The following is a 27,359-nucleotide window of genomic DNA, read 5'->3' on the forward strand; positions in this document are numbered from 1 at the left end:
TACAAGAGGACAGACCTTGAATGTCCATATCTACACCTGTATCCTGAACCACCCAGAGGTAAAGGGGAAAAGAGAGACAAAACACACTGCAAAGAAAAAAAAATGGTCTCAGAACTTCTCTTATCCCTCTATTGAGATGCATTAGTACTTTTGGCCACCTGTACTGTTATGACCTGGTGCTAAGGACAATAATGGACCTGGTGGTTAAGAGCACACGGAATGACCTGATAGTTACAAATAATATTGGACGAGCTCTGAGACGTGGGAACTCTGCTGACCGCAATCCCTAATCCTATCACACACACTAGAAATAGCCGTGGATTGCTCCTAACGCTCCCTATGCAATTCGACACAGCCTAAGGAACTAGCTAGCCCTGAAGATAGAAAAATAAAGCCTACCTTGCCTCAGAGAAATTCCCCAAAGGAAAAGGCAGCCCCCCACATATAATGACTGTGAGTAAAGATGAAAATACAAACACAGAGATGAAATAGATTTAGCAAAGTGAGGCCCGACTTACTGAACAGACTGAGGATAGGAAAGGTAACTTTGCGGTCAGCACAAAAAACTACAAAAAGACCACGCAGAAGGCGCAAAAAACCCTCCGCACCGACTCACGGTGCTGAGGCGCTCCCTCTGCGTCCCAGAGCTTCCAGCAAGCAAGACAAAAATCAAAATAGCAAGCTGGACAGAAAAATAGCAAACTAAAGAAAAACAAGCAGGAACTTAGCTTCTGCTGGGAAGACAGGTCACAAGAACGATCCAGGAGTGAACAGACCAATACTGGAACATTGACAGGTGGCATGGAGCAATAATCTAGGTGGAGTTAAATAGAGCAGCAAGCTAACGAATTAACGTCGTCACCTGTGGAAGGAACCTCAGAAGCCGCAGCCCCACTCACAACTACCAGAGGAAGCCCATGGACAGAACCAGCCGAAGTACCATTCATGACCACAGGAGGGAGCTTGACAACAGAATTCACAACAACATCGGGGGCTTATCTATAGCATTACAGAATGCTGTAGAGAAGCCCCTGATGCCGGTGGGCTTAGCTCACCTTCGATTTTGGGGGTGACAGGTTCCCTTTAGGAAGATCAAGTGTTACTATACCTATCAGGCCCAGGTGAATAAAATGCAATACAGGCATATAGTTTAGTTGTGCATGCACCCCAAAAATGATAGTTATGGCTCAGAGTATGGGGACAAAAAATAAATCCTTTAAAGTGTCTTGTATTGTACAAAACTAGTAGAACATAAACAAATAAATATAAACTATTAGAGCTGGAAACCTACCGGCCTGCAGAATAAAGACAACACGATATTTGTACTGCACAGTAACCCCTTCCCAGCATCCACTGTGTATGTGAAACACATGTTGGCTGCGCATGTAAGGAGCGGGCAATACATGTACACTCATGATGAGCAAATATACTTGTTACTTGAGATTTCCTGAGCATGCTCGGGGGTCCTCCGAGTACTTTTTAGTGCTCGAAGATTTAGTTTTCATCATCGCAGCTGAATGATTTACATCTGATAGCCAGCATAAGTACATGTGGGGGTTGCCTGGTTGCTAGGGAATCCCCACATATAATCAAGCTGACATACAGATGTAAATCATTCAGCTGCGGCGATGAAAACTAAATCTCCGAGCACTAAAAAATACTCGGAGGACCCCCGAGCAGGAGCATGCTCGAGAAATCTCGAGTAACGAGTAAATTCGCTCATCACTAATGTACACGTGATGCCATACAGGTGGCACCTGCTTCTGTCAGCAGTGATCAGACCTATCTAGCTCGGATCGCTGCTGTTTAACCCCTTAAATGTTGCTGCCACCTGACGATAATGGCGTTTAAATGTTAGAAGCAGGGGGGCTGCACATCAGTCATAGATCCATTCAAGACCCTTAAAAGCATCAATGAAAACTAGTTTAAACTAAAAAACTTCCTACCTTACATTAACCTAAAAAGAAAAAAGGCCATAACTAATTTGATTTAAAAAAGCCACATCCTTGAGTGGTAGCGGCCATGTTCACACGTTCAGTATTTGGTCAGTATTTTACCGTTCAGTATTTGGTCAGTATTTTACCTCATTTGTAAGCCAAAAATCCTAGATACACGTCACCACTCCTGTATTTCTCACCCACTCCTGATTTTGCCTTACGACTACTGAGGTAAAATACTGAGTGTGTGAACGTGGCCTTAGCTATAATTCTGCGCCCAGTTATGGAGTAACTGGCCGTGCACAAGGTTCCTACACTTCGGTTTCCGCAGTAACCTGCCTCTATGGCCTGAGCTGTGCAGTGAGGAGGCACAGTCAGTGTACGTGTAGAGAACAGACCGCATGCGCAATGCGATCACTTGTTTGCGTTCCACGCTCTCCGCCAATCAGGTGCTCCTTACTTCTAGCCAATGCGAGGCATGCAGCCGTGACGTGCCCTGACCCGGAAGCGGAAGACGTGTGCTGGAGGAGCGGCGCTGAGGCCCCGGGGGCCAGCAGGGAAGATGCCAGTTGCCGTGATGGCGGAAAATCCGGTGTCCTACCAAAGGCTTCTAGAGCAGTGTGAGGAGCAGGAGCTGGAGGTGCGTTCTGCTGACAGCGCAGGAAGCTGTGTATACGAGGCCATGTGCCTGTCACTCCGCACTGTCCCGTCACTGCTAGAGCTGCCTGCAGAGAGGGCCGTATCCCTCCACCCTCGGTATATAGTCCCTGGCTGCACTCTGCTTAGAGGGATTCTCCACTTTCTGCACTTACAGACTCATTTAAGTGTTAATATATTTCAGTAATGGAGGCCTATTCCCTGAGTGACACCCTGCCACCTACACAGACCATTAGGGAAAGCGTGTGTGATTGCTGGGGCCCGCTGATCGTAAGAATAGGGGCCGTACCCCATCATGTAAATGGGGCGAGCCTGTCTGGTACTGGTGGATGGACATTGGACCCCAGTGATGATGTCTGGCTGAATGACATAACAAGGCAGGAGGGTCTGGCTCAGTGTCATTGCCCCCCAAATGTTCCATCTGTTCTGGTGACTGCAGCATCTCTCATTTCTGTGCTGAGGGTTGGGAGATCAGTCCCCGCACTGGGATCGGGCTGATCCCGAGCGATCACCGGACACGCCAGGTATCGGGCACACGGCCTGTTCTTGCTGTTACTGCCGCCATGTAGCAGAGCCACAAACCTTAAGAAGGACTGCACAACCCCTTTAAAGGGAATCTGTCAGCAGGTGTTTTTGTGCTTTGGAATCTGATGGCATAATGCAGAGACACCCTGATTTCAGCGATGTATCACCTACTGGACTGCTTGGTGCCGTTTTCATAGAATATTTGTTTGTCAGATGTAGCAGATCTAAGACTTCTGGGCTGTGTATAACCCCGCCCACACCCCCAATTGGCAACTTCTTGTGTACATTGTCAATAAGTTGTCAATCAGTGGTGTGGGTGGGGTTATACAGATTAGCTGGACTGGCCTGCCCATGAAACCTAGTCCTGTAGTGATAATATCCTGCTGCTAAAACACTGATTGTATTGAAACTACAGCACACTGCCTAATAAGTGACACATCGCTGGAATCAGACTCTTAGCCCCTATCTGATGCTTCTTAGATTAAATAGCAAAACCTGCTGACAGATTCCCTTTAAATGGAACCAGTCAGCTGGTACATTAATTCCAAACCACGGACAGCATGTATCACTGTGGGTGCATCCTTTCAGACAGGTATGTTGTACCCTGAATCGCTGTGTCATTTGAAGGCTGTTGTATTTGTCTGTACAAGTCCCCTCTATAATGTAAAGTGTTGCGGAATATGTTGGCGCTATAGAAATAAAAAATATTATTATAAGTCAATCCAGGGACTAACAGCCTCTCCACATGCCAATCGCTATGAGTGACGTGTGTATAGGAGGAAACCTGTTACTCAAGCAGAATAGGAGAAAGTTGCTAAACACCTCCATCTTGGACTAGTCACATGTTCATCTTGATCCCCAGCTGACTTTTAAATGTATTTTTTAAGCCCCTCAGCATTACAGAATTGGGCCAGGATCAGATGACTGCATGAAAAATCTGCCTTTTCATCCGCGTCTGTTTTTTACACCTCCAGATTTATAAAACAATAGTTTTAAAATATCCATGATCAAGTACAGCTTCCTATGTTTATATTGACAATCTACCTGTAACAATCAGATGCAGAAACAAATCAGTTTTGAAAAAAATCGAGCCAGACATGTGACTGGAAGCAAGGATCACCAAGCTCCGAATTGCTTACTTTGGGCACATCATACTAAGAGAGCAATCGCTGGAGAAGGACATCATGGTCGGAAGAATAAAAGCAATAAGGCAGAGAGGAACACCAGCAACCCGATGGCAAGATGATATCAATATTACATCACGGAGAAGACTCCGGTGGACCTATCTAGGCTAACACAAGATCAATCTTCCTGCAGAGCGTTTACATCAAGTTGCCATTGCTCAAGATTGATTCGAAGGCTATTAAATAAATTAAACCGTAAAAATCGGATGCAGTACAGATGATCTGATTTTTTTTTTTCCCACCTATAGAACTCAGTAGGCGAGTTTGTATCTGAACTACAGAAAAGCTAGTGCTTGCTGCGATTTTCTATCTCAGACACTCAATCCATGTAAACGGTCATCTGGACAGTCATATTCAATACAATTTGTCAGTCTGCTATCGGAGTGTAACATGAAGCGCCCACGTACATAAGATGCACTCATCTGAGCTCTAAAACATACCTGGCTGAGTTGATGTTGCCACAATCTGGCACATGCAATATTTTGTGTAGCATTTATTTATCAGCTGTAAGGTTTAAAGGGGATTTCCGGTCCAAATTGATAAGTCTGCACTCACTATTAGTGATGAGCGAATATACTCGTTGCTCGGGTTTTCCTGAGCACGCTCTGGGGTCCTCCGAGTATTTGTTAGTGTTCGGAGATTAAGTTTTCATTGCTGCAGCTGAATGATTTACAGCTATTAGCCAGCTTGATTTCATGTGGGGATTCCCTAGCAACCAGGCAACCCCCACATGTACTTAGCCTGGCTAATAGCTGTAAATCATTCAGCTGAGGCAATGAAAACTAAATCTCCGAACATTAACAAATACTCGGAGACCACCCGAGCGTGCTCTGGAAAACAAGAGCAACAAGTATACTCGCTCATCACTACTCACTATGTATGACCTCATACTTATGAATTCCTGTAATGCACACACTGTGCACTGCGGAGATTCACAGGTTTCTGACCCGGGGCACTTGTGTGGAGCGAGGCTGCCCACTGGACGGCCGCGTCGCAAGGTGAGGCACGGTCTTGCTAAACACAAGTGTATTGTGCGTGGTCGCGCCCACTGGACGGGCTCTGGCCGGAAGTATGTATAACGCATTCATACCCTCCGGTCCTGACGAATCCTCGCAGCGCACAAGGCTGTTGCCTAAGTCGCTCAATGATAACTGCCTACGGCCATGATTTATATAGGAACTCGTAACCGCCACAATGTGTATAGACATGTAGGGGCAGGAATATCTATATCTATCTATCTATCTATCTATCTATATATATATATATATATATATATATATATATATATATATTATGGTTGGCTGCTGTAGACAAATGTGACTTTGTTCTAACAGTTTTTTTTGTCTTTGTAGTTAGTGATTCAGGAAGTCCATCTGCTTTTACACTTCATGATTGGTCATTAATGACTAAAGCAACTATATTATACGATGAATTAACCGGACTGTTTCTTTATTTAGGCCCCAGGAGGTGTTGCTACCCCTCAAGTCTACAGTCAACTTTTAGTCCTCTACCTCTTGCATAATGACATGTAAGTATGTGTTGTGTTACAACATATTTTAGAGGGGTAGCAATAGTCTACTGAGCAATTTTGAGGAGTGGTGTGTTGTTTTTTTTTTTTTTTTTTGCAGTAACTCTAGATTATGTAACCTGTGTACTAGACACTTAAGATCTCACTATTTACGCAGGGAAAACTTGTTTTAAGCTTGAATAGTGAGATGGTGTAACCGCAGGAATAATAAAAGGAAAAAAGTATTTTCAGCTCACCATCCTCTAGAGAAATTAAAATATTCAAAGATCCCAGGCCGGTGTCCTCAGGCATATGAAGCAAAGTAAGAAAAAGTATAATGCCTAAAATAAACTCTTGGAGCTAAACGCTCAATAAAAGTACATGATTTTATTGAAAAATACAAATAACAAGAATAAGATAAAACTGTAGGGAATTAAGATCAAAGATAGACCATAATACAGTCCCAAATGGTATGCAGTACACGGGATTCATATAATGTACACCTTGTTCTGATAAAGCCAATGCAGAATGCATGTCACAAGGGTCTTTCCCAGACCCTGCAGTGTAATCGCACTATGAGTAAGATGATTCCATCTTTATAGCTTGATCTCGCGCTGCCTGTCAGCCTATGAATTGAATTAGTGGGCACATATGGTGCTAATAGTTTCTCCAGTCACCTTCCACGACAGCGGTACTGGAGGATGTCTCCCCGCCCTAATGGGGGACAGGAAACAGAGGTTAAATACCCTCCCCTTCCTGCCACCTCCAGTGTTTTTCCTGTCCCCTATGGGGCATGAAGAGGTCCTGCGGTAGTGCTGCCGTGGCCGGCGATCGGAGCACTCAGGTCTTACCTAGCCGGGCAGCCTGGGTCGGGATGTGTCTCCTCCCTGCGGCGCTGCTCCCGTCTCCCCACATTGTGCGGACTCGGGACCCTTCCTCCGCTCCTCCCGCGCTCCTTCGGGAGTAAAGCGGAGCGGTGTGGTGCGGCCGTGGTCCCCGCGCGGCTCCCCGGCATTTCCTCCTCTCCTCATGGCCGGAAACGGTGGACGCGCGAACCGGAAGTACCCGAGCTTCCGGCTCACGGCATGTGCGTTCCAGCGGTGGAACGCACGCGCGTCGGACTACAGTTTGATGGCGGCATAGCGGTTTTTCCCCTACGCCTGGGACCGGGAGGAGAAGCACAGGATTGGACGCAGCTTCCACGGTATTTAACCCTGGTAGTCACCTCCAGGTAAGGCCCCCTGTCTGACTGACCATGGAGGGTGACAGATCTGTCTCTGCTTCTGCCGAGCCCTGCGTCCTCCCTCCTACCGTGAGTAGTGGGTTAAGGTCCCTCTATCCCTGTATTCCTTAGGGTGCCATATACTTAGTCCCCCTTCTCTCTCTCTCTTTAGGGAGACAAGGCCTCTGCCCCTAGGAAGGACAGATCTTCCAAGACAAAATCGGAAGATCGAAAATGTGGTGTTTGTGCATCGAAGCTACCTTCTTCTTACAAGAAGAGACTGTGCCAGCCCTGCACTGATGAAATAATTCGCTCAGAACAGCCGTCCTTGTTTGAGAGCATTAAAACCCTCATTAAACAGGAAGTTCAGTCCTTGGTATCGGCCCTTTCCCAGTCTCTGTTACCTCCGCCACCTCCTCCTAAAAAAAGGAAGACGGCAACGGTTACTTCTGATTCAGATTCTGGTGAACTTCATTCCTCCGGCTCGGAGGATTTGTGGGAGAATGAGGGCTCCACTTCCACCCCCAAAGAGGAGAGTAAAAAATATTATTTTTCCTCAGAGGACATACAGGAGTTAATTGGTATGGTCAGGGGGACAATGGGTGTCGAGGAGGAGGAGGAGAAGCCATCAGTGCAGGATGAGATGTTCGGTGGGTTAAAACCTAAAAAATTTAAAGGGGTTCCCTATACATGAAAATGTACAGAGTCTCATCCTTCATGAATGGGAATCTCCCGAAAAGGGTCTTACTGTTCCCTCTGAGCTTAAAAATCGTTTTTCTCTCGATGGAGACGTCTCTCTGTGAGATACCCCTAAAGTAGACGTGCAGGTCTCTAGAGTGTCAAAAAAGACAACCCTCCCTTTGGAGGATTCTTCCCAGCTCAGAGACCCTATGGACCGCAAGATGGAGAGTTTACTAAGAAGATCGTGGGAGACTTCTACCAATCTCCTTAAAACAAACATTGCGTCCACCTGCGTGGCTAGATCCCTGTTTCGTTGGCTCCGCACGCTGGAAGAGCACCTTACCCACGGAACATCTAGGGAAGTAATCTTAGATTCTCTCCCGCTTCTCCAGAAAGCTACCGGCTTCCTTGCCGATGCTTCGGCAGAGTCCGTATGAGTGGCTGCCAAATCGGCAGTTCTCTCTAACTCAGCCAGAAGAGCTCTATGGCTCAAGTCTTGGAGTGGGGATATAACGTCCAAAACAAAGCTCTGTGCCATTCCCTTTCAGGGCCGCTATCTGTTCGGGCAGGCCCTGGATGATATTCTGGATAAAGCAACGGACAAGAAGAAAGCGCTTCCGGAACAGAGAAATCCGAAGAAACGTTTTTTTCGTCCCTCAAAAGAGCAACCCTACCAACGGGAATTCAAAGGGAAAGGCAAAACAGGACGCTGGAGCTATCCTAAAGGGGGGAAAGGTAGGAACATCCTGGTTCCCCAGTCCCAGCAGACCCCGGACAAGCAGTGACTACGCCCAGGGCGTTGGGGGGCGTCTCTCGAACTTCATCAACCAGTGGAGGTCCATTTCGTCGAACCAGTGGGTACTCAACACTATTCAGAATGGACTAAAATTAGAGTTCGAGAGCCCTCCCCCTCATCACATAAGGATAACCTCATTGCAGAGTCTCAGCCCTCAGGGCGCATTCCTTTCCGACCTCCAGAACTTACTCCAGGAAGGAGTAATTTCCCCAGTACCTCACCAAGAAATTGGCAGAGGACACTATTCCCACCTGTTTCTGATCAAGAAACCTTCGGGGAAGCACCGAATAATAATCAACTTGAAATCCCTGAATCAAGTAATAACCTACAGGAGGTTCAAGATGGAGTCGGTCAAAACAGCAATTCCTCTGATAGGACAGGACTGGGCGATGGCTACAGTGGATCTGAGGGACGCTTATTACCACGTCCCAATCCATCCAGAATTCCGTAAGTACCTAAGATTCGCAATATCTCAGGATCGGGAAATAGTACACTACCAGTTCAACTCCCTTCCCTTCGGAATCGCCTCCGCTCCCAGAGTCTTTACAAAGATCATGACAGAAGCCATTATATTCATCCGTCTTCAAGGGATCTACATAGTACCCTATCTAGACGATCTACTCATTGTCGCTCCCTCAGTCTCCCGCCTCAGGGCCGACTTAACAAGATCTCTAGAAATCCTAAAGTCGTTGGGTTGGATCCCAAATCTAGAGAAATCGGACCTACGTCCCTCCAGGAGGAAGAAGTTCCTAGGAGTCCTTCTGGACTCAGAGGCGAGGAGATCCTTTCTGCCCAGAGAACGTCAACTCGATCTGGTACAGAAGATAACAGCATTCAGAACCCTGAAGGCTCCTACTCTACGACATTCCATGTCTATGCTGGGATCTCTAACATCTTGTATCCAGATGGTACCTTGGGCTCAAGCCCACACGAGAGTCCTCCAAACCCATATCCTATCATCCTGGGACGGACAGCAGAGTTCTCTCTCCAAAAGAATTTGCCTTCCCAATCATGTCAAGGCATCCCTGACATGGTGGCTACGGCTCCGAAACCTCCAACAAGGGGTCGGTTGGGATCAGATCCCGCTAAAGACACTAACATCGGATGCCAGTCAATGGGGATGGGGAGCTATAGTCGAGGGAACCAATTTCCAGGGCACCTGGGCCCCAGACATCAGAGCAAGCTCTTCAAACTTCAGAGAACTGAAAGCGGTGGAAGAAGCATTATAAAAGCTGCATTCTCCATTGTTCAGGGACACCATGTCAGAATATATTCCGACAATATGACCACGGTAGCATACCTTCGTCATCAAGGAGGCACAAGATTCAGGAAACTAAAAACCTTAGCCTCAAACATTTTTTTCTGGGCAGAGAGGCACGTCCTCTCTATCTCGGCAGTTCACCTGAAGGGGTCAGCCAATACCCAGGCAGATTTCCTGAGCAGAAGGGATGTACATCCAGGGGAATGGTGTCTGGACCAGGAGGTCTTCCTCTCCCTGATTTCCAGATGGGGGATCCCAGAGGTGGACCTTTTTGCCAACAGTCAGAATGCCAAGCTGCAAACTTATTTCTCCCTAAATATGACAGACAGAGCACTAGGCATGGATGCGTTCTCTCACCCGTGGAGGTTCAACCTCGTTTATGCATTTCCTCCGATCCCATTGCTATCAAAAACTCTACAGAAGATCCGATCGGAACGAGTCGCGGCGATTCTAATCGCGCCAACATGGCCAGGGAGGAGTTGGTACAGCGCCCTGTTAGACATGGCTCAGGAAGGTCCAGTATGTCTACCTCAGAAGGAAAACCTTCTTCATCAGGGACCGTTGCTGCATCCAAACCTTCACAGATTGAATCTTTCAGCATGGCTTCTGAGGCCGAGATACTAAAGGCAAGAGGTCTCTCAGATAGAGTAATACATACTCTCCAAAACAGTAGAAAACCCATAACAAATGCCATTTATGCCAAAATCTGGAAGAAGTTTTCATCGTGGTATCTTCCAGATATTCCAGACCCATTTCATCCAAATATTGCTAATATTCTGGACTTCTTGCAGAGGGGTCTAGAGTTGGGCCTTAGGCCTAACACCTTAAAGGTACAGATTTCAGCACTTAGCTCCTATTTCGATCAGGAACTAGCCAAACATCGGTGGATCAGGCGTTTTGTAACTTCAACGAGTAGAATCCGTCCCAGAGTTCTCAACAATACTCCTCCTTGGGACCTTAATTTGGTTCTTAATAGTCTAACTCGGGACCCTTTCGAACCTTTATCGCAGTCTTCATTAAAGGTTCTTACCCTAAAAACGGTCTTTTTAGTGGCTATTACCTCTGCCAGACGAATAGGAGAACTACATGCTCTATCCATACAAGAGCCTTACTTAAGGGTAACATCTGATAGTATAATCCATCGTCTAGATCCTACCTTCCTACCTAAAGTAACATCAGACTTTCATAGAGGTCAGGACATAGTGTTGCCCTCATTCTACCCGGATCCTTCTAATGTGAGAGAAGAGTCCTTCCACACTCTGGATGTTCACAGAGTGGTTCTACATTATCTTTCTCAAACAGAGAGTTGGAGGATTGACCAAAATCTCTTCGTTCAACTCTCTGGGAAGAACAAAGGCAGAAAGGCTACGAAAAATACTATTGCCAACTGGATTAAACAAGCCATATCTCTGGCATACTCATCCCAGAATCTACCACCTCCTCCATCACTGAAGGCCCATTCTACGCGGTCGGTGTCAACATCATGGGCAGAGAGAGGTGACGCTTCTACGGAACAGATTTGCAGAGCCGCCACCTGGTCATCAGTACATACGTTCACCAGGCACTACAGGCTTGATTTCAACCAGGATTTAACTTTCGGCAGAACAGTTCTGCAAGCGGTTGTCCCCCCCCCCCCCTAGAAATTATTTGTTGGTACTACTCCAGTACCGCTGTCGTGGAAGGTGACTGGAGAAAATAGAATTATTCTTACCGTTAATTCGGTTTCTAGGAACCTTCCACGACAGCACTAATTTCCCTCCCTATCTGATGATTTTATTGGATGATTCCTGCACTTAAGTGGTAACTATTCATATTCATACTACTGTGTCCAGAAAAAACACTGGAGGTGGCAGGAAGGGGAGGGTATTTAACCTCTTTGTGTTTCCTGTCCCCCATTAGGGCGGGGAGACATCCTCCAGTACCGCTGTCGTGGAAGGTTCCTAGAAACCGAATTAACGGTAAGAATAATTCTATTTTTGATGTGTTTTGTTTCACAAATGCCCTTTATGTTTATAACATTTCACAGTGTTTGTACACTATATGGACAGCTTAAATCCCATTTTGTATACAGTATATTGATATTAACGTTTTAAAATCATGTAGTCTGGTTCGTCAATCTGTTCCAGTTTCTATTATTGGCACACACTTTTTTTTTTTTTTTTTCATGATCACTTTTCTGACTGTCTAGTTTAGCAGACAGTCTATTTTCACCTGTATATATTATATGAATCCCTCGCTCTGCATGCCTTTTGGGACTGTATTATGGTCTATCCTTGATCTTGCTTCCCTATAGTTTTATCTTATCGTTATTGTTATTTGTAACTTGTATTTTTCAATAATATCATGTACTTTTATCGAGTGATTAGCTCCACGTGTTTATTGTAGGCATTATATTTATCTGTGGAGTCTAAATTTTGATCCAGATCATCCCCATTGGGTTTAAATATGAAGATCCACATGGTTTAATTAATGCACCGATCCTTTATACGGTAACTTATATTCTGTGAATTTAATAATGCAAGTAAGAAAAAGGTAGTAATCCAGCATCGGAAATTGGAACTTAGCATTTCTGTGACGATGGACTCTAAGTCGTCCAAAACGCGTAAGAAGATTATGCACATGCTTTTTTTTTTTTTTTTTTTTCATTTTTTTTATCCTTTTTTTTGCATCATGTTGTTTATTAATGACTTTTTAATTGTTTTAGTCCAATTTTCACAGTGATGGATTCCTACGTTTTTCTTAAAGGCTGTATTGAAGTAACGGACCATAAATGTTTTCCAGCTCTTATCTTTAAAAAGAGAGTTTTCTACTTGACAACACCTTCCTAATAGCCCCTTGGTGCAAAACAAAATAAACTCTCTTCCAGACCATTGCTATTTCTCCAAAGTTGACCCTGTGTCCCCTACTGGTATCCGAAAATGTCACATGATTTGCTGCCGCTTTCAGAGTGGACTAGTGAAGGTTACTGCTTCTGATTGGCTGCAGTTATCACATGACATAGTGTAAGGAAACAAGCTAGGCAAACAGGGCTGAGATTGGAGCAATGGCCAGATGTTAGAGGACCTTTCACCCAATTTTTCATGTTGAACTCAACATGACATGTTTATTCATTTCAGTTAGTGTTTCTAGAACTGCTGTGCTGTATAATATATCTTGAATGCTTATTTCGGCCGGACCTGTAGACGCATGTCATGTGACCCTGATCACCTTACCACAGGTCCTTCTACACTTCTTTGTTGCTGCCTGCTTATGATTGGTCAGTGTCATACAGGAGGCAGAAGTACATGCCCCCCAGTGAAAAATATCTGATAATGCTCACGTAGGACTCAACTAGGTGCCAAATACTTGATTACTAATTATTTTGCAATGGAGAGGCGAAATAAGAGAGAGAAAAAAATGATTCCACTCCTCGGCCAGGGCATTAGTCAGCAGATGAGGGCTTAAAGGCAGTAGATATGATTTACACCCTCAGGCACATGAAGACCCTTGGCTGCCCCAGGACACTTCCACTGCTGACAAACTGCAGCTCACAGGATCACCCTTGATCTCAGAAGATCTCACAAAGCTAGGAACATCGTTCTAATGTTACAATCTCCAGATCCTGAACTCGCTGTGAAAAGAGAATTATTTCTATATAGCAGCAGAATGTGAACACTGTTAAGGGAAGAAAAATGTAATGGCACATTTAGACTAGCTGATAGTGTCTGATAATCATCCCGTGTAAACATGCCAGTATTCATCTCCTGAGCGATCCAAGTGTTTTATCAGCAGCACTTTGCCCTATGAAAACTGAGGCTGTGTTGCCGATAACAATTATTGACTATGGGGACAGAACATTTGTATTAATCATTCTGTTCCCATACTTTCTCATCAACTCATGTGAATGGTGAGGAAAACAATGGGGTCACTCGGTGTGCAGGAGATGTCTCACTAAGTGCTGCCTCCTACCCCCAGTATGTGCAGTCCCCACCGCCTGTGAAACAATGTTATTCTAGCCATACGCTCCCTCACCAATTACTCTTCTCACTGTATCCTAATATATTTATTAACCAGACTACGGAGAGCGAGTGACCTCCCAGCACATCATCCCTGGGTGACCGGCTCCGATAGCACTGATGCCAATAAATCTGTTAGGACACAGGAATCCCGACATTCAGAACGGCATCGGCTCTCTGTGCAGCTCCTCTGCTCGGTGATGACCCTTATCACTGTCTCCTGCCATTGTGACAAGGCTTGCAACTTTCCATTCACCAATTTATGCCTTGTGGCCCCACTCTCATCTTCTGTCCAGCATTCAGTCTCCTGATCGTTATCAGCATGTGGCTGACATTATCGAATAAAAGTGCATTTACAGGCATCAAGGACACATGTAGAGGCGATATTGCTACCTCTGGTTGTGTTGGTTGTTTTTATGTATAATTGAATTGCTTTAGGGCAGGGGTCCCCAACTCCAGTCCTCAAGGCCCACCAACAGGTCATGTTTTCAGGATTTCCTTAGTATTGCCCAGGTGATAATTGCATTACCTGTGCAAAACAAAGGAAAACCTGAAAACATGACCTGTTGGTGGGCCTTGAGGACTGGAGTTGGGGATCACTGCTTTAAGGAGTTCACTAGGCAAACATATATTTTTTAAGATCTAATATGTCTCATACATTCAATTGCAGCCAACTAAGCTTTCTGCTAAGAGCTAAATACTGCATCTTTCTATGACACTTTTTTTTAACCAAGTTAAAATCTTGCGAAAAAGTGTGGAGCGCTCTTCATTAGTGATGAGCGAATATACTCTTTATTCGAGATTTCTCGAGCACGCTTGGGTGTCCTCCGAGTATTTTTTAGTGCTCGGAGTTTGTTTTTATTTCCGCAGCTGAATGATTTACATCTGTTAGCCAGCTTGATTACATGTGGGGATTCCCTAGCAACCAGGCAACCCCCACATGTACTTATGCTGGCTAACAGATGTAAATCATTCAGCTGCGGCAAGAAAAACTAAATCTTGGAGAACTAAAAAAATAATTGGAGGACACCCGAGCGTGCTCGAGAAATCTCGAGTAACAAGTATATTCGCTCATCACTACTCTTCATCCTTCTCAATCACTGAAAGGACTGTGCAGCACCTCAGTTCTCCGTTCTGCCCAACACTGATCTGTCTGATCAGTGCAGGTCAGGATAGGAGGCTGAAACCTGCACATCACCAATGCGGAACAGGAGCTCCTCAGTGTTCACCAGGGTATCCTAAAAAAGTGCACTGAGCAATGGAGTTGAAGGACCTCCCAGGATATTAGTCCTGTGATCAGTCCTGCACCTTGTGAAAACTGGAAAATATGGGGAATAACAAGACTTTATAACTGGTGCTAAGCTACTCATAATTAAAGTCCACATAGGAGACCTGCAGTAGAAATATGTGCGTCTGTGCATGCGGAGCTGTGTGCTTCTGTGAATACATCTAACATGTACAAAAAAATTCCCACCTATTAAAAATAAACTTTTTATTGATAACAATTAAAAAGGAGCCCTGTAGGCAATCCCCAAAAAAACAACATCATCAACATGTATGTATAGTGACCCAACTAGTTTCAATGTATGTTGAGATGTCACACAAAAACAGGCGTGATAGAGGTCAGGTAGAGAAGTGCCCTGATGCCATTCCAAGGTAATTCACCCTATCAACAACCCTACCTGATCATGGAGGTTGGCACCCTAACTAGCACATGCAAGTTTTGGCACAGTCTTCGTGCCCAATCTGACTCTAGGGAGTTCTGAAAACACAAACCCCTGGTATCAATGGAATGGCTGTTATAAAGAAGAGAGAACATTAAACCATCCTGGCCCAACAAAATGCCGGTTTGAATATGCTAATCTCCAAATAAATGTAAATTGCGAGTACATGCAGTGGCAGTGTGTGCATCTCTACATGCAGTATATGCAGTGGTGCTTGTGCACGATGTGAATGCTGCAGAAAACCAGGTAAAGGAGCCGACTGTTAGGCCACATTGACACGTTCAGTATTTGATCAGTATTTTACATCCATAAAACTGAGCGTGTGACTATGGCCTTAAACTGATTACCTCCCTATATACAGTAGATCTCTAGAGCACTTTATTGACCCCCCCTGCTTATTTCAGTGACCAGGGAAATTTGAATTAGTAGAAATACATTTTTCATATAATGTATATATAAAACTTGGCGCATCTTGTAGTAAGGCGCATCCTAGAATCCAGTACATCATCAATAGAGATCAGCGACCCCAAACTTAAAAGTTCGGGGTACTTACCGGACAGTTAGTGTCCGGTGTTAAACTCCAACCGCGGACTTCTCCTGGAAGTCTGTTGTAATGTTCTCCAACTCCAGTCCTCACGGCCCCAAGCAGATCATGTTTTCAGGGTTTCCTGAGTGTTGCACAGGAGATGGAATTATTGCCAGAGCATCAGAACCTGCGACCTGTTCTCTTCCTAGTGTGAAATACTATGGAAATGCTGGAAACCTGACCTGTTGGGGGGGGGGGCCTTGAGGACCAGCGTTGAGGCACTTCGCTTTCCGGCATCAGATTTGTGTAGTCACCCTGTCCTGCTGGTGCTGTGAGATGTGTACAGATACTATATAGGCTGCTCTGCTGTACACAGAATACTTTAAGCTTAAAGCTTTTTGTAACAGGTTTTCCTTTTTCTTTTATTGTTTTTCAGGAATAATGCTCGCTACTTATGGAAAAGAATCCCGCCCGCTGTCAGAACTGTAAGTTTTACTTAGTAAAATCTGCTGTGCTGGAGCCCCTCTTCTACGTCCATGTACAGTCTGCAGTTTTAACTCTAAGGGTACCGTCACACAGTGGCATTTTGATCGCTACGACGGCACGATTTGTGACGTTCCAGCGATATATCCGTGACGTTCCAGCGATCTCGCTGTGTCTGACACGCTCCTGCGATCAGGGACCCCGCTGAGAATCGTACGTCGTAGCAGATCGTTTGAAACTTTCTTTCGTCGTCTAGTGTCCTACTGTGGCGGCATGATCGCATGGTGTAACAAAGGTGTGCACGATATTGTATACGATGTGCGCATAGTAACCAACGGCTTCTACATCGCACATACGTCATGAAATTATCGCTCCAGCGTCGTACATTGCAAAGTGTGACAGCAGTCTACGACGCTGGAGCGATATTGTTACGATGCTGGAGCGTCACGGATCGTGCCGTTGTAGCGATCAAAATGCCACTGTGTGACGGTACCCTAAGAGACTCACTTTTAAATTGTTTCTGGTTAGTGAGGCTGACGCTTCACCTTTAAGGGCTTTCTTAACTCTGGCGAGTAGCCAGAGTATAACTTGGATGAATGGCTGCATGCTGTGATGGGCAGAGTATATCAGATGGCATGCACCTATACAAATCTATGGGTGCGTGCAAAACATCAGACTGCACTCAGATTTTATCGAAGTGCAGTCCCATTTACGCCGACTCACACAATGGAGAAATTAAGTTTTTCATCTTCTCTGCACCTCTAACCCAATTTGCACATGCGAGAGAATCGGATCACAGTAAAGTGACACTCGGATCACTTTCGCAGCAGAGTTTGAGCCCAGTGTCATTTGCACATGGCATCCGATTCTCTCGCATTACAGAATCATCTGATGCTGTACGCCAGTGTGAATGAGCCCTAAAGGTGAGGGCATATACTAGATGTTTGGTCCTTAAACTAATAAAGGCTTCAAAACAGCTTGCCATAAAACAGTGTGAATTAGGCTGGGTTCAAATCATGCTATTGAATTTTGTTGAGGAGCACGTTGTGTGTTCGTGTTTCTTGGTCCAGTGAGGGTTCAACACAATACTACAAGATCGTTGAGCAGGATCCAGATGAATTTGATGCATTTTCTATCACAGGTTTGGTACCTTATTTAAATAATGTACCCTTCATTATTGGGCCTCATACAGACATCTATGATGGTTAAAAAAAAAAAAACAATTGTAAAGCTTCTGTTAACCTATAGCACATAGATGGCACCTATGTGCAGTCCATGATTTCCACCAACAGACTTGTATGGTTCATTTTGGTCCATGGTTCGGGTCAAAAATCTATCTCCATTTTTAAATTATTTTTTGGGGGGAATACACCGAAAAAACAAACAAACACTTGGGAACATCTAAATAGGTTATAATGAATACGTGTTCCTTCTGCAGGTCTACATTCAAACCTCTGTGTCTGTGCCTTCCATTTTTATTTTCTTAAGCTATAGGTTTGTATGATGCCTATCATTGATTCATACGCACATCAGTTTTGCAGATCAGATTTTAAGATTGAAGTCTATGGGGAGCCGTGAGACACAGATGAACTAGGGAGACGGGCTTTGTGCTTCAGTTTTCCATCCATATTTCATCTGATTTAAACTGATACATTGCAAAGAGTCACTGGATAAATATAAAGTTGTCTTCCTGCTTCAGTGAGAGAAAAAAAAAATGTTGAAACAAGGGTGACACCTTATACGAAATTGGTCCGCTTCTCTTGGATGATGGCACAGAATATAAACTTGAAAATCAGATGTGTGAATGAGGCTCTGCAGCGGCTCAGGAGCTCGGCACACGAGCCGTGGAGCCTGGTGCTGATAGAATGGGCAAACTGCTGGCTCTGTATGGTTCACGTTACATTTGGATAGCCTTTTCTAATCTAAAAAACTTGACATTTCCACAGAATGTGTTCCATGCTTGATTTACCAAAGTCTAGATGTGATTTGGCCAATCATATGTTAACATAACTTGTCTTGAGGTTACATATCATATATTTATAGACTTTTGTGGTGTTTAGTGTTTCATGCTTACTTTTCTTTATAACATTTCCATTGAGATGTGGCCAATTTTGTCCTCTTTAGTCGAGTCCAGAGATTGGTTGGATCTGGGAGGTAGGACAAAGGATCTGGCAGAGAGATTTCCCTGCAATCTATTCTTCAATAGCTGCCCATCAATGGTCAGAAAACATACAGCCCATCATCGAGGCTGTAAGAGGTAAGGAAAGCATCCTTGTATATTTCTTCCTAGGAGAAGCATTTACTATATGGCCAAAAGTGTTTTTGACATTTGGACATCACATCCTTACTAGTGATGAGCGAGTATACTCGTTGCCCGGGTTTTCCCGAGCACGCTCGGGTGGTCTCCGAGTATTTATGACTGCTCGAAGATTTAATTTTCCTTGCCACAGCTAGATGATTTGCGGCTACTAGACAGCTTCATTACATGTGGGGATTCCCTAGCAACCAGGCAACCCCCACATGTACTCAGGCTGGCTAATCATCCGGCTGAGGCAAGAAAAACAAAATCTCTGAGCCGTCATAAATACTCTGAGATCACCCGAGCAACGAGTATATTCGCTCATCACTAATCCTTACAGAATTCCTGTACAGCTTATTTCAAGCTATGACCTTTATTGTGGAATTTGTTTCCTTTTTTCAATTCTAAAGACTCTAGCTGATTCATCAAGACTGTCGCAGCTCACAATCGTGCTATGCCAGCCTTGCAGAAACAGAAGGCGCAGAATTTGAGTCAGTGACTGGAGTAGCATTTCTGGCATATTAACCCCTTCATGACCTTGGGATTTTTCATTTTTCCGTGTTCGTTTTTTCACTCCCCTCCTTCCCAGAGCCATAACTTTTTTATTTTTCCGTGAATTTGGCCATGTGAGGGCTTATTTTTTGCGGGACGAGTTGTACTTTTGAACGACATCATTTTAGCATGTCGTGTACTAGAAAACGGGAAAAAAATTCCAAGTGCGGTGAAATTGCAAAAAAAGTGCAATCCCACACTTGTTTTTTGTTTGGCTTTTTTGCTAGGTTCACTAAATGCTAAAACTGACTTGACATTATGATTCTCCAGGTCATTACGAGTTCACAGACACCTAACATGACTAGGTTATTTTTTATCTAAGTGGTGAAAACAAATTCCAAACTTTGCTAAAAAAAAAAAAAAAAAAATTGCGCCATTTTCCGATACTCGTAGCGTCTCCATTTTTCGTGATCTGGGGTCGGTTGAGGGCTTATTTTTTGCGTGCCGAGATGACGTTTTTAATGATAGCATTTTGGTGCAGATACGTTCTTTTGATCGCCCGTTATTGCATTTTAATGCAATGTCGCGGCGACCTAAAAAACGTAATTCTGGCGTTTCGAATTTTTTTCTCGCTACGCCGTTTAGCGATCAGGTTAATGCTTTTTTTTAATTGATAGATCAGGCGATTCTGAGCGCGGCGATACCAAATATGTGTAGATTTGATTTTTTTTTTTATTGATTTATTTTGATTGGGGCGAAAGGGGGGTGATTTAAACTTTTATATTTTTTTTATTTTTTTCACATTTTTTTTAACTTTTTTTTTTTACTTTTGCCATGCTTCAATAGCCTAGTGGGAGGCTAGAAGCAGGCACAACGCGATCGGCTCTGCTACATAGCAGCGATCTGCTGATCGCTGCTATGTAGCAGAAATGGAGGTGTGCTGTGAGCGCCGACCACAGGGTGGCGCTCACAGCCACGGGTCATCAGTAACCATAGAGGTCTCAAGGACCTCTATGGTTACAATGGAGATGCATCGCCGACCCCCGATCATGTGACGGGGGTCGGCGATGACGTCATTTCCGGCCGCCCGGCCGGATGCGGTAGTTAAATGCCGCTGTCTGCGATTGACAGCGGCATTTAACTAGTTAATAGGTGCGGGCAGATCGATTCTGCCCGCACCTATTGCGGGCACATGTCAGCTGTTCAAAACAGCTGACATGTCCCGGCTTTGATGCGGGCTCACCGCGGAGCCCTGCATCAAAGCAGGTGATCTGACCTTGGACGTACTATCCCGTCCAAGGTCAGATAGGGGTTAAAGGGAACCTGCTACCCCCAAAATCGATGATGAGCTAAGCCCACCAGTATCAGGGGCTTATCTACAGCATTCTGTAATGCTGTAGATAAGCCCCCGATGTATCCTGAAAATAAGAAAAAGAGGTTAGATTATACTCATCCAGGGGCGGTCCCGCTGCGGTGGGCGTCGCGGTCCGGGGCCTCCCATCTTCTTACGATGACGTCTTCTTCTTGTCTTCATGCTGCAGATTCGGCGCAGGTGTACTGCAAAGTACTGCAGTGCGCAGGCGCCGGGAAAGGTCAGAGAGACCTGGCGCCTGCGTACTGCAGTACTTTGCTGTGCCCTCAACAGGGCTGACAAAGTACGCATGCGCCGGAGCCGCAGCGTGAAGACAAGAAGAGGACGTCATCGTAAGAAGATGGGAGGCCCCAGACCGCAACGCCCATCAGACCGGACCGCAGCAGGAACGCTCCTCGGTGAGTATAATATAACCTTTTTCTCATCTTTCACGATGCATCAGGGGCTTATCTACAGCATTCTTTTATGCTGTAGATAAGCCCCTGATGCTGGTGGGCTTAGCTCATCATCGATTTTGGGGGTCACAGGTTCCCTTAAAGCTGATTGGGTGGGTTGTAACCAGCTCCACCAATTTTGGCAGAACTGATTCAAGCTAAAAATGTCACAATGTTTGCAAATTGTTAAAGCTTTTACTCGACTTTGTAACTTTAAAAGCTGAAATGCATCAGCTGCGTTGGCATTTGTAGAAACTTTTTTTTTCTAAACTTTTCTAGAAGCCAGATATGTTTCACAGAGGTGCATGTACTCTGTGATGTAAACCTGGAGTAATGCTCTAGTACTAGTGATGAGCGAATGAGCTCGGGTAAGGCATTATCCAAGTTTTCTCATTTGCTATCCAAGTGTCTTCGGCATGCTCGAAAAATAAGTTCAAGTTCCTGCGGCTGCATGTATCGTGGCTGTCTGACAGCCGCATCACATGCATGGATTGCCTGTTCGAAGATCTTATTCGAGTACACCAAAGTCACTCTGTTAGCACACGAGCATGCTCGGATAATGCCTTATCTGAGCACGTTCACTCATCTCTCTCGTACACATTGTACGAAGTGGGGTTAATCGGCCACGTTAGGGCCAGCTCTAATTTTGAGCAGCTAAAGAGTTAGAGCGGGACAGCTGCTCACCATATCTCCACCCCTGGGTGTGGTTCACATTGTAAAAGGGGACCTGTTTATCTGACATTTTCTTCTGTGTATGGAGGTGGGTAGACCACCTGGATTGTGTAGCTTTGCAAAAGGTCTTAGAAGCTGGACTCTAAGCCAAGCGGGTGAACCAGCACTATTGTTTGTACTGTTTTTATTTTGTTTCACTTTGTGCCGCACAAGGGCTGGATTTAAGTTTTCCTGTGATGTGGTTTATGAGTAGAGTTGAGCGAATATGTTCGCAATCGGCTGCCAAATGTGAATTTGACATTCGTGCCATATTGGTACCCTATTCGTGCTGAGTTTATTTGACGATCGATTCCAAACATATTCAATCATTTCTACTCCCATTGACTCCAATGACGTTCGGCGAATACTGTAAATACAATATTCGCTGCCGCAAAGTAATCAGAACCAAAGTTTGAAAAATTCCCTCAACTCTATTTATGAGGAATAAATTAAACCAGCCGGACTTTTAAATAGAAACTGCTCCAGTGATACCTCAGATCACTCCCAAGTGACAAGCATCGTTACAGTAGATTAAGGCCTGACTCACGGTGGACACTGTAACATGTTTTTAAGATGGTTTTAAGTCCTCGAGGATCTCAGCAGCTTTTTCCCTCACCTTTAATAGAGCGAAGACTTATTTGTTGGCTTAGTAATTTTACACTATGCTGCCGGATGGGACTTTTCCTCTTTCGATTATCTAGCGTGGCACAATGTCATATATGCTTCATGCCACTATCAATGATGTTGTGCTAGAAAGGCTTTATCAAAAGGGGAACCAAAGATGCTGGCTGGTAGGAAGCTGTTCTCTGAGCGGTACACAGCGGCTACATTAGTTGTCTGTGGCCACTGGGCCAGGGTCCTGCAAAATTTGCTCAACTTTCTCCTCTCTTCACTGCGGACAGCTCCCCAGCCTCATATATTTCACATTGCTGGAGGAGCGGGCACACCTCGTTGATTGACATGCATTGTGGCGCTGCCGGCCCTGGTGGTGCTATGAAGCCGGTCGTCTGCACCATATCTACAGTTGGACTGAAGCTGTCGGGGATCAGGTGAAGTTCTGTGTTCCTGGCCAGCCTTCTTGCAGTGCTGACAAGCTCGCTATGAAAGAGCATGGAACTACCTGTTTCCATTTACTGGTCTTGCATAGGCATTAATGATATGAAAGCATGTAAGCACTGCGCATGACTGGCCACCGCGGCTAGACTGCAGTGATTACTGGTCCCTCTGGCCATCAGCAGTAAGCAATTTGTTTAAAAAAAAAACAAAAAAAACGCCATATTGGAGTTCAGATTTTTCTGCATTGGTTTAAGGGTGCCTTGTCACTTTGGCAGAGCCCCTGAGGTGCCAGGATAGCAGAACCCTTGCATAAGTGACCCTTTTTTACAAACTACACCTCTCCGTGAATTCATGTAGATGTGCAGTGATCATATTGACACCACAAGTGTGTCACAGAATTTCGTACCATTGGGCAGTGAAGAATAAAATAATTACATTTTGACCAACAAAATTTAGTTTTGACACTGGTTAATGGGTAAAAAAGGCACCTAAATTTGTCCCACAATTTCTGCTGAATGTGGAAATACCCCATAGGTGGCTGTACCGCTTAGCCATACGGCGAGACTCAGGAGGGACAGAGCGCTGGACTAGGAATCGGCTGCTATAGCAGACACAGCCCTGCAACAGCCTTTTATAAATCCGGGGCAACGTCTTGTGTCTCATGTGTCCTCGGTGGACGTGTGATCTGGAAGCTGGTCCTCTCATTCCATTATTCACATTGCATTTGCATCATTTCCCGGCAGAGGGAGACACAGTCCACAAGATCCTGCTGCTTCGTCTTTGCAGTGTCTGTAATGCCGTTTCTCTCTGTGTAATAAGTGTGATTAGCCATAGTTTGTTCAATAAGTTTTACTGAAACATATACGTTTTCGTCCTCAGATGCTACACGACGGCGCGCGTTTGGCCTGGTAGCACAAGCTTATACATCAATTTCTGCTGATGATTTGGCAGCCTTTGTCGGACTTTCTGTGGAAGACGCTGTTAAAGGTGAGTTCGGCAGCAAACTCCATTGTATCTTTCATTTTATAGTAAAAAAAAAAAGAAAAAAAATGCTGTATATTTCAAAATGTAATTCAGAGGAAAATGAGTAGAATTATTCAATATTCAGAGTCCTGGCTCTTATACTGGGGCATCTAGCAATATGTTCCCTCCCTAGTAGAGATAAGCTGTCGCTTTGCACAACCCCGGTCTGGGTCAGTGCTCGTAGCTGTGGACTAGAGTTGCACAAATTTCCATGCCTTCTGGGGTCTCGGGCTCTGCTTACAATTAGCCAGGATGGCTAGAGATCACGTGTGCCACACAGATGATGTCACTCGAGATCGGCAAATTAAACGCCACGCTCCGGAAACTCGCGCAGCTCCTGTGGACAGCCAGAGAGCACTGACCTGAACCGCGGTTTTTGGTGACACGAGCTGAATTTATTTAACCATTGAAAAAGTAAAAACAAATCTATGCTTGTGTAGTATTGCCATAATCGTGACCTGGAGAATATGGCACAAAAACAATGGCAGTATGTCCCCCTTCCCCCCCGCGCGATCATTTCAACTCACTTGGAAATTTCTCTTTATTCCGGTTTCCCAGTACACTTATATAGTAAAAATTAATTATGCCATTCAAATCTGCAACTCAAACCCCCCCCCCCCCCCCAAAAAAAAAAAAAAAAAGCTCGCGCATGTCTGACAAATGGCAAATAAAAAAGTTAGGGCTCTTTTCCTCAAGGGGAGAAAACAAAAGGCAAAAATGAACTTGACTGTGTGTTAAAGGGGTTTAGGATAGACCATATGTTTCAGATTAGAGGGGGTTCCACCTTCCAGCACGGTCACTGATCAACGTCCTCCCGTGTTCCAGACAGGGCTCCAGACGTGTCATAGTGGTTGTGTCTGGAATTGCAGCTCACTGACATGCATATAAGTGCTTACGATGCTGTCAGGTTGGAATGCAAGGGCCAGGGCTTGAGGACGTAATGCACATTAAAAAATAAGGCCACCATACCATCAGTTGTGTGAATTGCCCTCTAATCTGGGCTGTTACCTCTGTGAACAGATGTGTCCACCCTTCCAGAATGTGAAAATTATTCTCTTGTCATTTACTGGGGACCAACCCAAGATTTATCCCATATTTTAGGCAGATTCCATATGGCTAAAATAAATCTTCACTTTCTATATTCTTATTATGACATTGACAGTTTGTATGCGTGAATATGAATTGGGAGGTAGATCACCGTAGTGTTGGAACACTGCTGGGTTTTTTTTTTTTTTGGTTTATTTTTTATTTTATTTTTTTATTTTTATTTTTTTCCTTTTAAATATACAGTTACTCCAAAATGACATTTTCTCTTTTGTGTTAAATCCCGTAACAGGTGTCGTAGAACAGGGTTGGCAGGCTGATTCCACCACACGTATGGTGATGCCCAAGAAACCCGGTAAGTGGCAGCTTGTGGAAGCTCTGTTTTAGTGATATTGTATCCAACAGATGTAAGTTGATCGCAAATTCTCATGAAGGGGTTCATCCATAACTACTCCCTCTTCCCACCACGATCTAACATTTGCTGTGGACAGTGGCGGTGGCACAGTTACAGTGGCGGCGGCACAGTTACAGTGGCGGCGGCACAGTTACAGTGGCGGCGGCACAATAATTCGCGATTATTGTGCATTGGACCTGTTCTAAGTAAATCCATGTACACAACTTGCCAATCAAGTTCTTCGGCATCTGTACCACTCCATGTACAGTTGCCCATCACTCCACACCCCATAATGACAGATCCAGCCTTGAGGGATGCTTCTCAGTTGGTGCTGGTTGAGTTCTCGTTCCTTGACATTGTTGATACAGTTGTGTTATTTGCGTTTTCACATTTGTTACATATTCCATAACCAACATCCGTGCTCCACAGATTACTGCCTGCTTTGTGCAGCTAATAAAACCTTGGCAGGCTGCCATTATTTTAAAGAAAAGCAACTGCTCGCAATCACGGGGCTCGGGGTTACATCCGCTGCATCCTCCCCCTAAGTTATTCATTGCTGTATAAAAAAAAAAAAATCCTTTTCCCTGTTTATGCTCTGTGTTTAATTTTTGCCTGCAGTTCTGTATGAGATTTCCAAAAACGCTGCTGGTCTGGTGGAGGCAGGGGAATGTGCATGGCAACCGTGTACATTTTGGGTGGGAGGTCCGTAACGGTTTGTTCTGCTTTCCCCACAGATTCTGCTCCCCTGTCTCTGATCCCCAACGAGCAGCAGCTGGCTAGACTCACTGACTACGTGGCTTTCCTGGAGAACTAGCTCTGCCTCCCAAGCCTGACATCAAGAATGCACAGAAACGAGCAGTAGGCAGACTGGGAAGGATTCTCCCAACTTCATTGCCTCCTCTTACACTTTGCAATCGCTGTTCTTACAGGTCACCAAAATCTGGGTTTGGACGGAAAGAGTTAGAGGATGGGAGCAGGCACCAATAAGTTGACCTGAAATTTGGCTTGGGTGGGAATCAACTGCTTTTCTGCCAGAAAGGTCTTAATCCTATGCACAATACCATACGGCAGGTTGTTCTGGCATTAAAGCGGCTTGAGGGTGTTTAAAAAAAAATAGGTTTAGCAATAGTTATTGACTTTGTTTCTTTCTGATGTGAGTCGGTAGCATACATTACCTGTTTAATTTACGACTCGACTTCAGAGCCTACATCACGAGACATCCTCTTATTGCTGTTTTTGTGACTTTTTCTAGTCTTGCTAGTAGTGGAACACGTTGGCATCTTCTTTCCTTCTAGTAACTTCAGACATGCGGAATTTCTTCTAAGCTTTATTCTCACTGTGACACTTGTCTGTCACTGAGGGTACTTTGAAGAGTCTGAAGTTATCATCTCAAAACCGGTAATCCCAGAGAAACACCTGTCAGTATCTCAACAGCCTGCAAAGAAATCTGATTTTGCTTGAAAGTTGAACCGGGAAAGCTGAAGAGGAAAGTGCAACGATGCATTGTAACCATCTACAATCTTTAGTGATGAGACCCGTCTACACTCATTGTAGTCCATAAGAAGCGAGTTACCAAAGGCGGCAGCCTTACGTCCTGGCTCGCTCTAACAAAGAAAATTTAGTTTTACCAATTGAGGGTCATCAGCGGGGCCACATATATGTACAACAGATTCAGCTAGATTACTGTTATCGGAAGACGCTGCACGGAAATCTTGTAGCCTGACATTATAGGCACTTTGAGGAGACGCATTAAAATGTTTACTACACAGATATGTCTACCTTTTGTCTTATGTTTTTCTTTATTACCAGAGGATTACAAGGAGCCTTGCTGAAAAATGATCCCTGAAATTGTAGGAAGTGTGCGTCTCCAAAAATCCCAGTAATTTTAAAAAATTACAAGATTAGTCATTATTTTGTTTAATAAATACTGTGATATGAAAAACAAAGCCAACTTTTTTTTAAAAAACTTAACACTCCCACCCTTTCCCCCCTCCAAAAAGCAGGTACCTGTATATCATGGAATGTGGTGTCTTCAT

General features: G+C 44.6%; 1 protein-coding gene across 1 annotated transcript; it reads left to right on the top strand.

The window, feature by feature from the left end:
• Positions 1-2,419: 2,419 nt before the first annotated feature.
• COPS8 (COP9 signalosome subunit 8) lies at positions 2,420-27,093 on the top strand. The gene is made up of 7 exons (XM_069733326.1): positions 2,420-2,577; positions 5,761-5,831; positions 16,452-16,500; positions 18,623-18,755; positions 23,742-23,849; positions 25,222-25,284; positions 26,058-27,093. The coding sequence occupies exons 1-7, from the start codon at positions 2,500-2,502 to the stop codon at positions 26,135-26,137; spliced, it is 582 nt and encodes a 193-aa protein (XP_069589427.1). The 5' UTR covers positions 2,420-2,499; the 3' UTR covers positions 26,138-27,093.
• The last annotated feature ends 266 nt before the right edge of the window (positions 27,094-27,359 follow it).

This window comes from Ranitomeya imitator, chromosome 7 (genome assembly GCF_032444005.1).
Source record: "Ranitomeya imitator isolate aRanImi1 chromosome 7, aRanImi1.pri, whole genome shotgun sequence".
Lineage (NCBI taxonomy): Eukaryota > Metazoa > Chordata > Amphibia > Anura > Dendrobatidae > Ranitomeya > Ranitomeya imitator.

Coding starts and splice junctions, on each gene's coding strand:
- COPS8 (XM_069733326.1), top strand. CDS start 2,500: ATGCCAGTTGCCGTGATGGCGGAAAATCCGGTGTCCTACCAAAGGCTT. Junction 5,832..16,451: donor TACCTCTTGCATAATGACAT/GTAAGTATGTGT, acceptor ATTGTTTTTCAG/GAATAATGCTCGCTACTTAT. Junction 25,285..26,057: donor GGTGATGCCCAAGAAACCCG/GTAAGTGGCAGC, acceptor CTTTCCCCACAG/ATTCTGCTCCCCTGTCTCTG.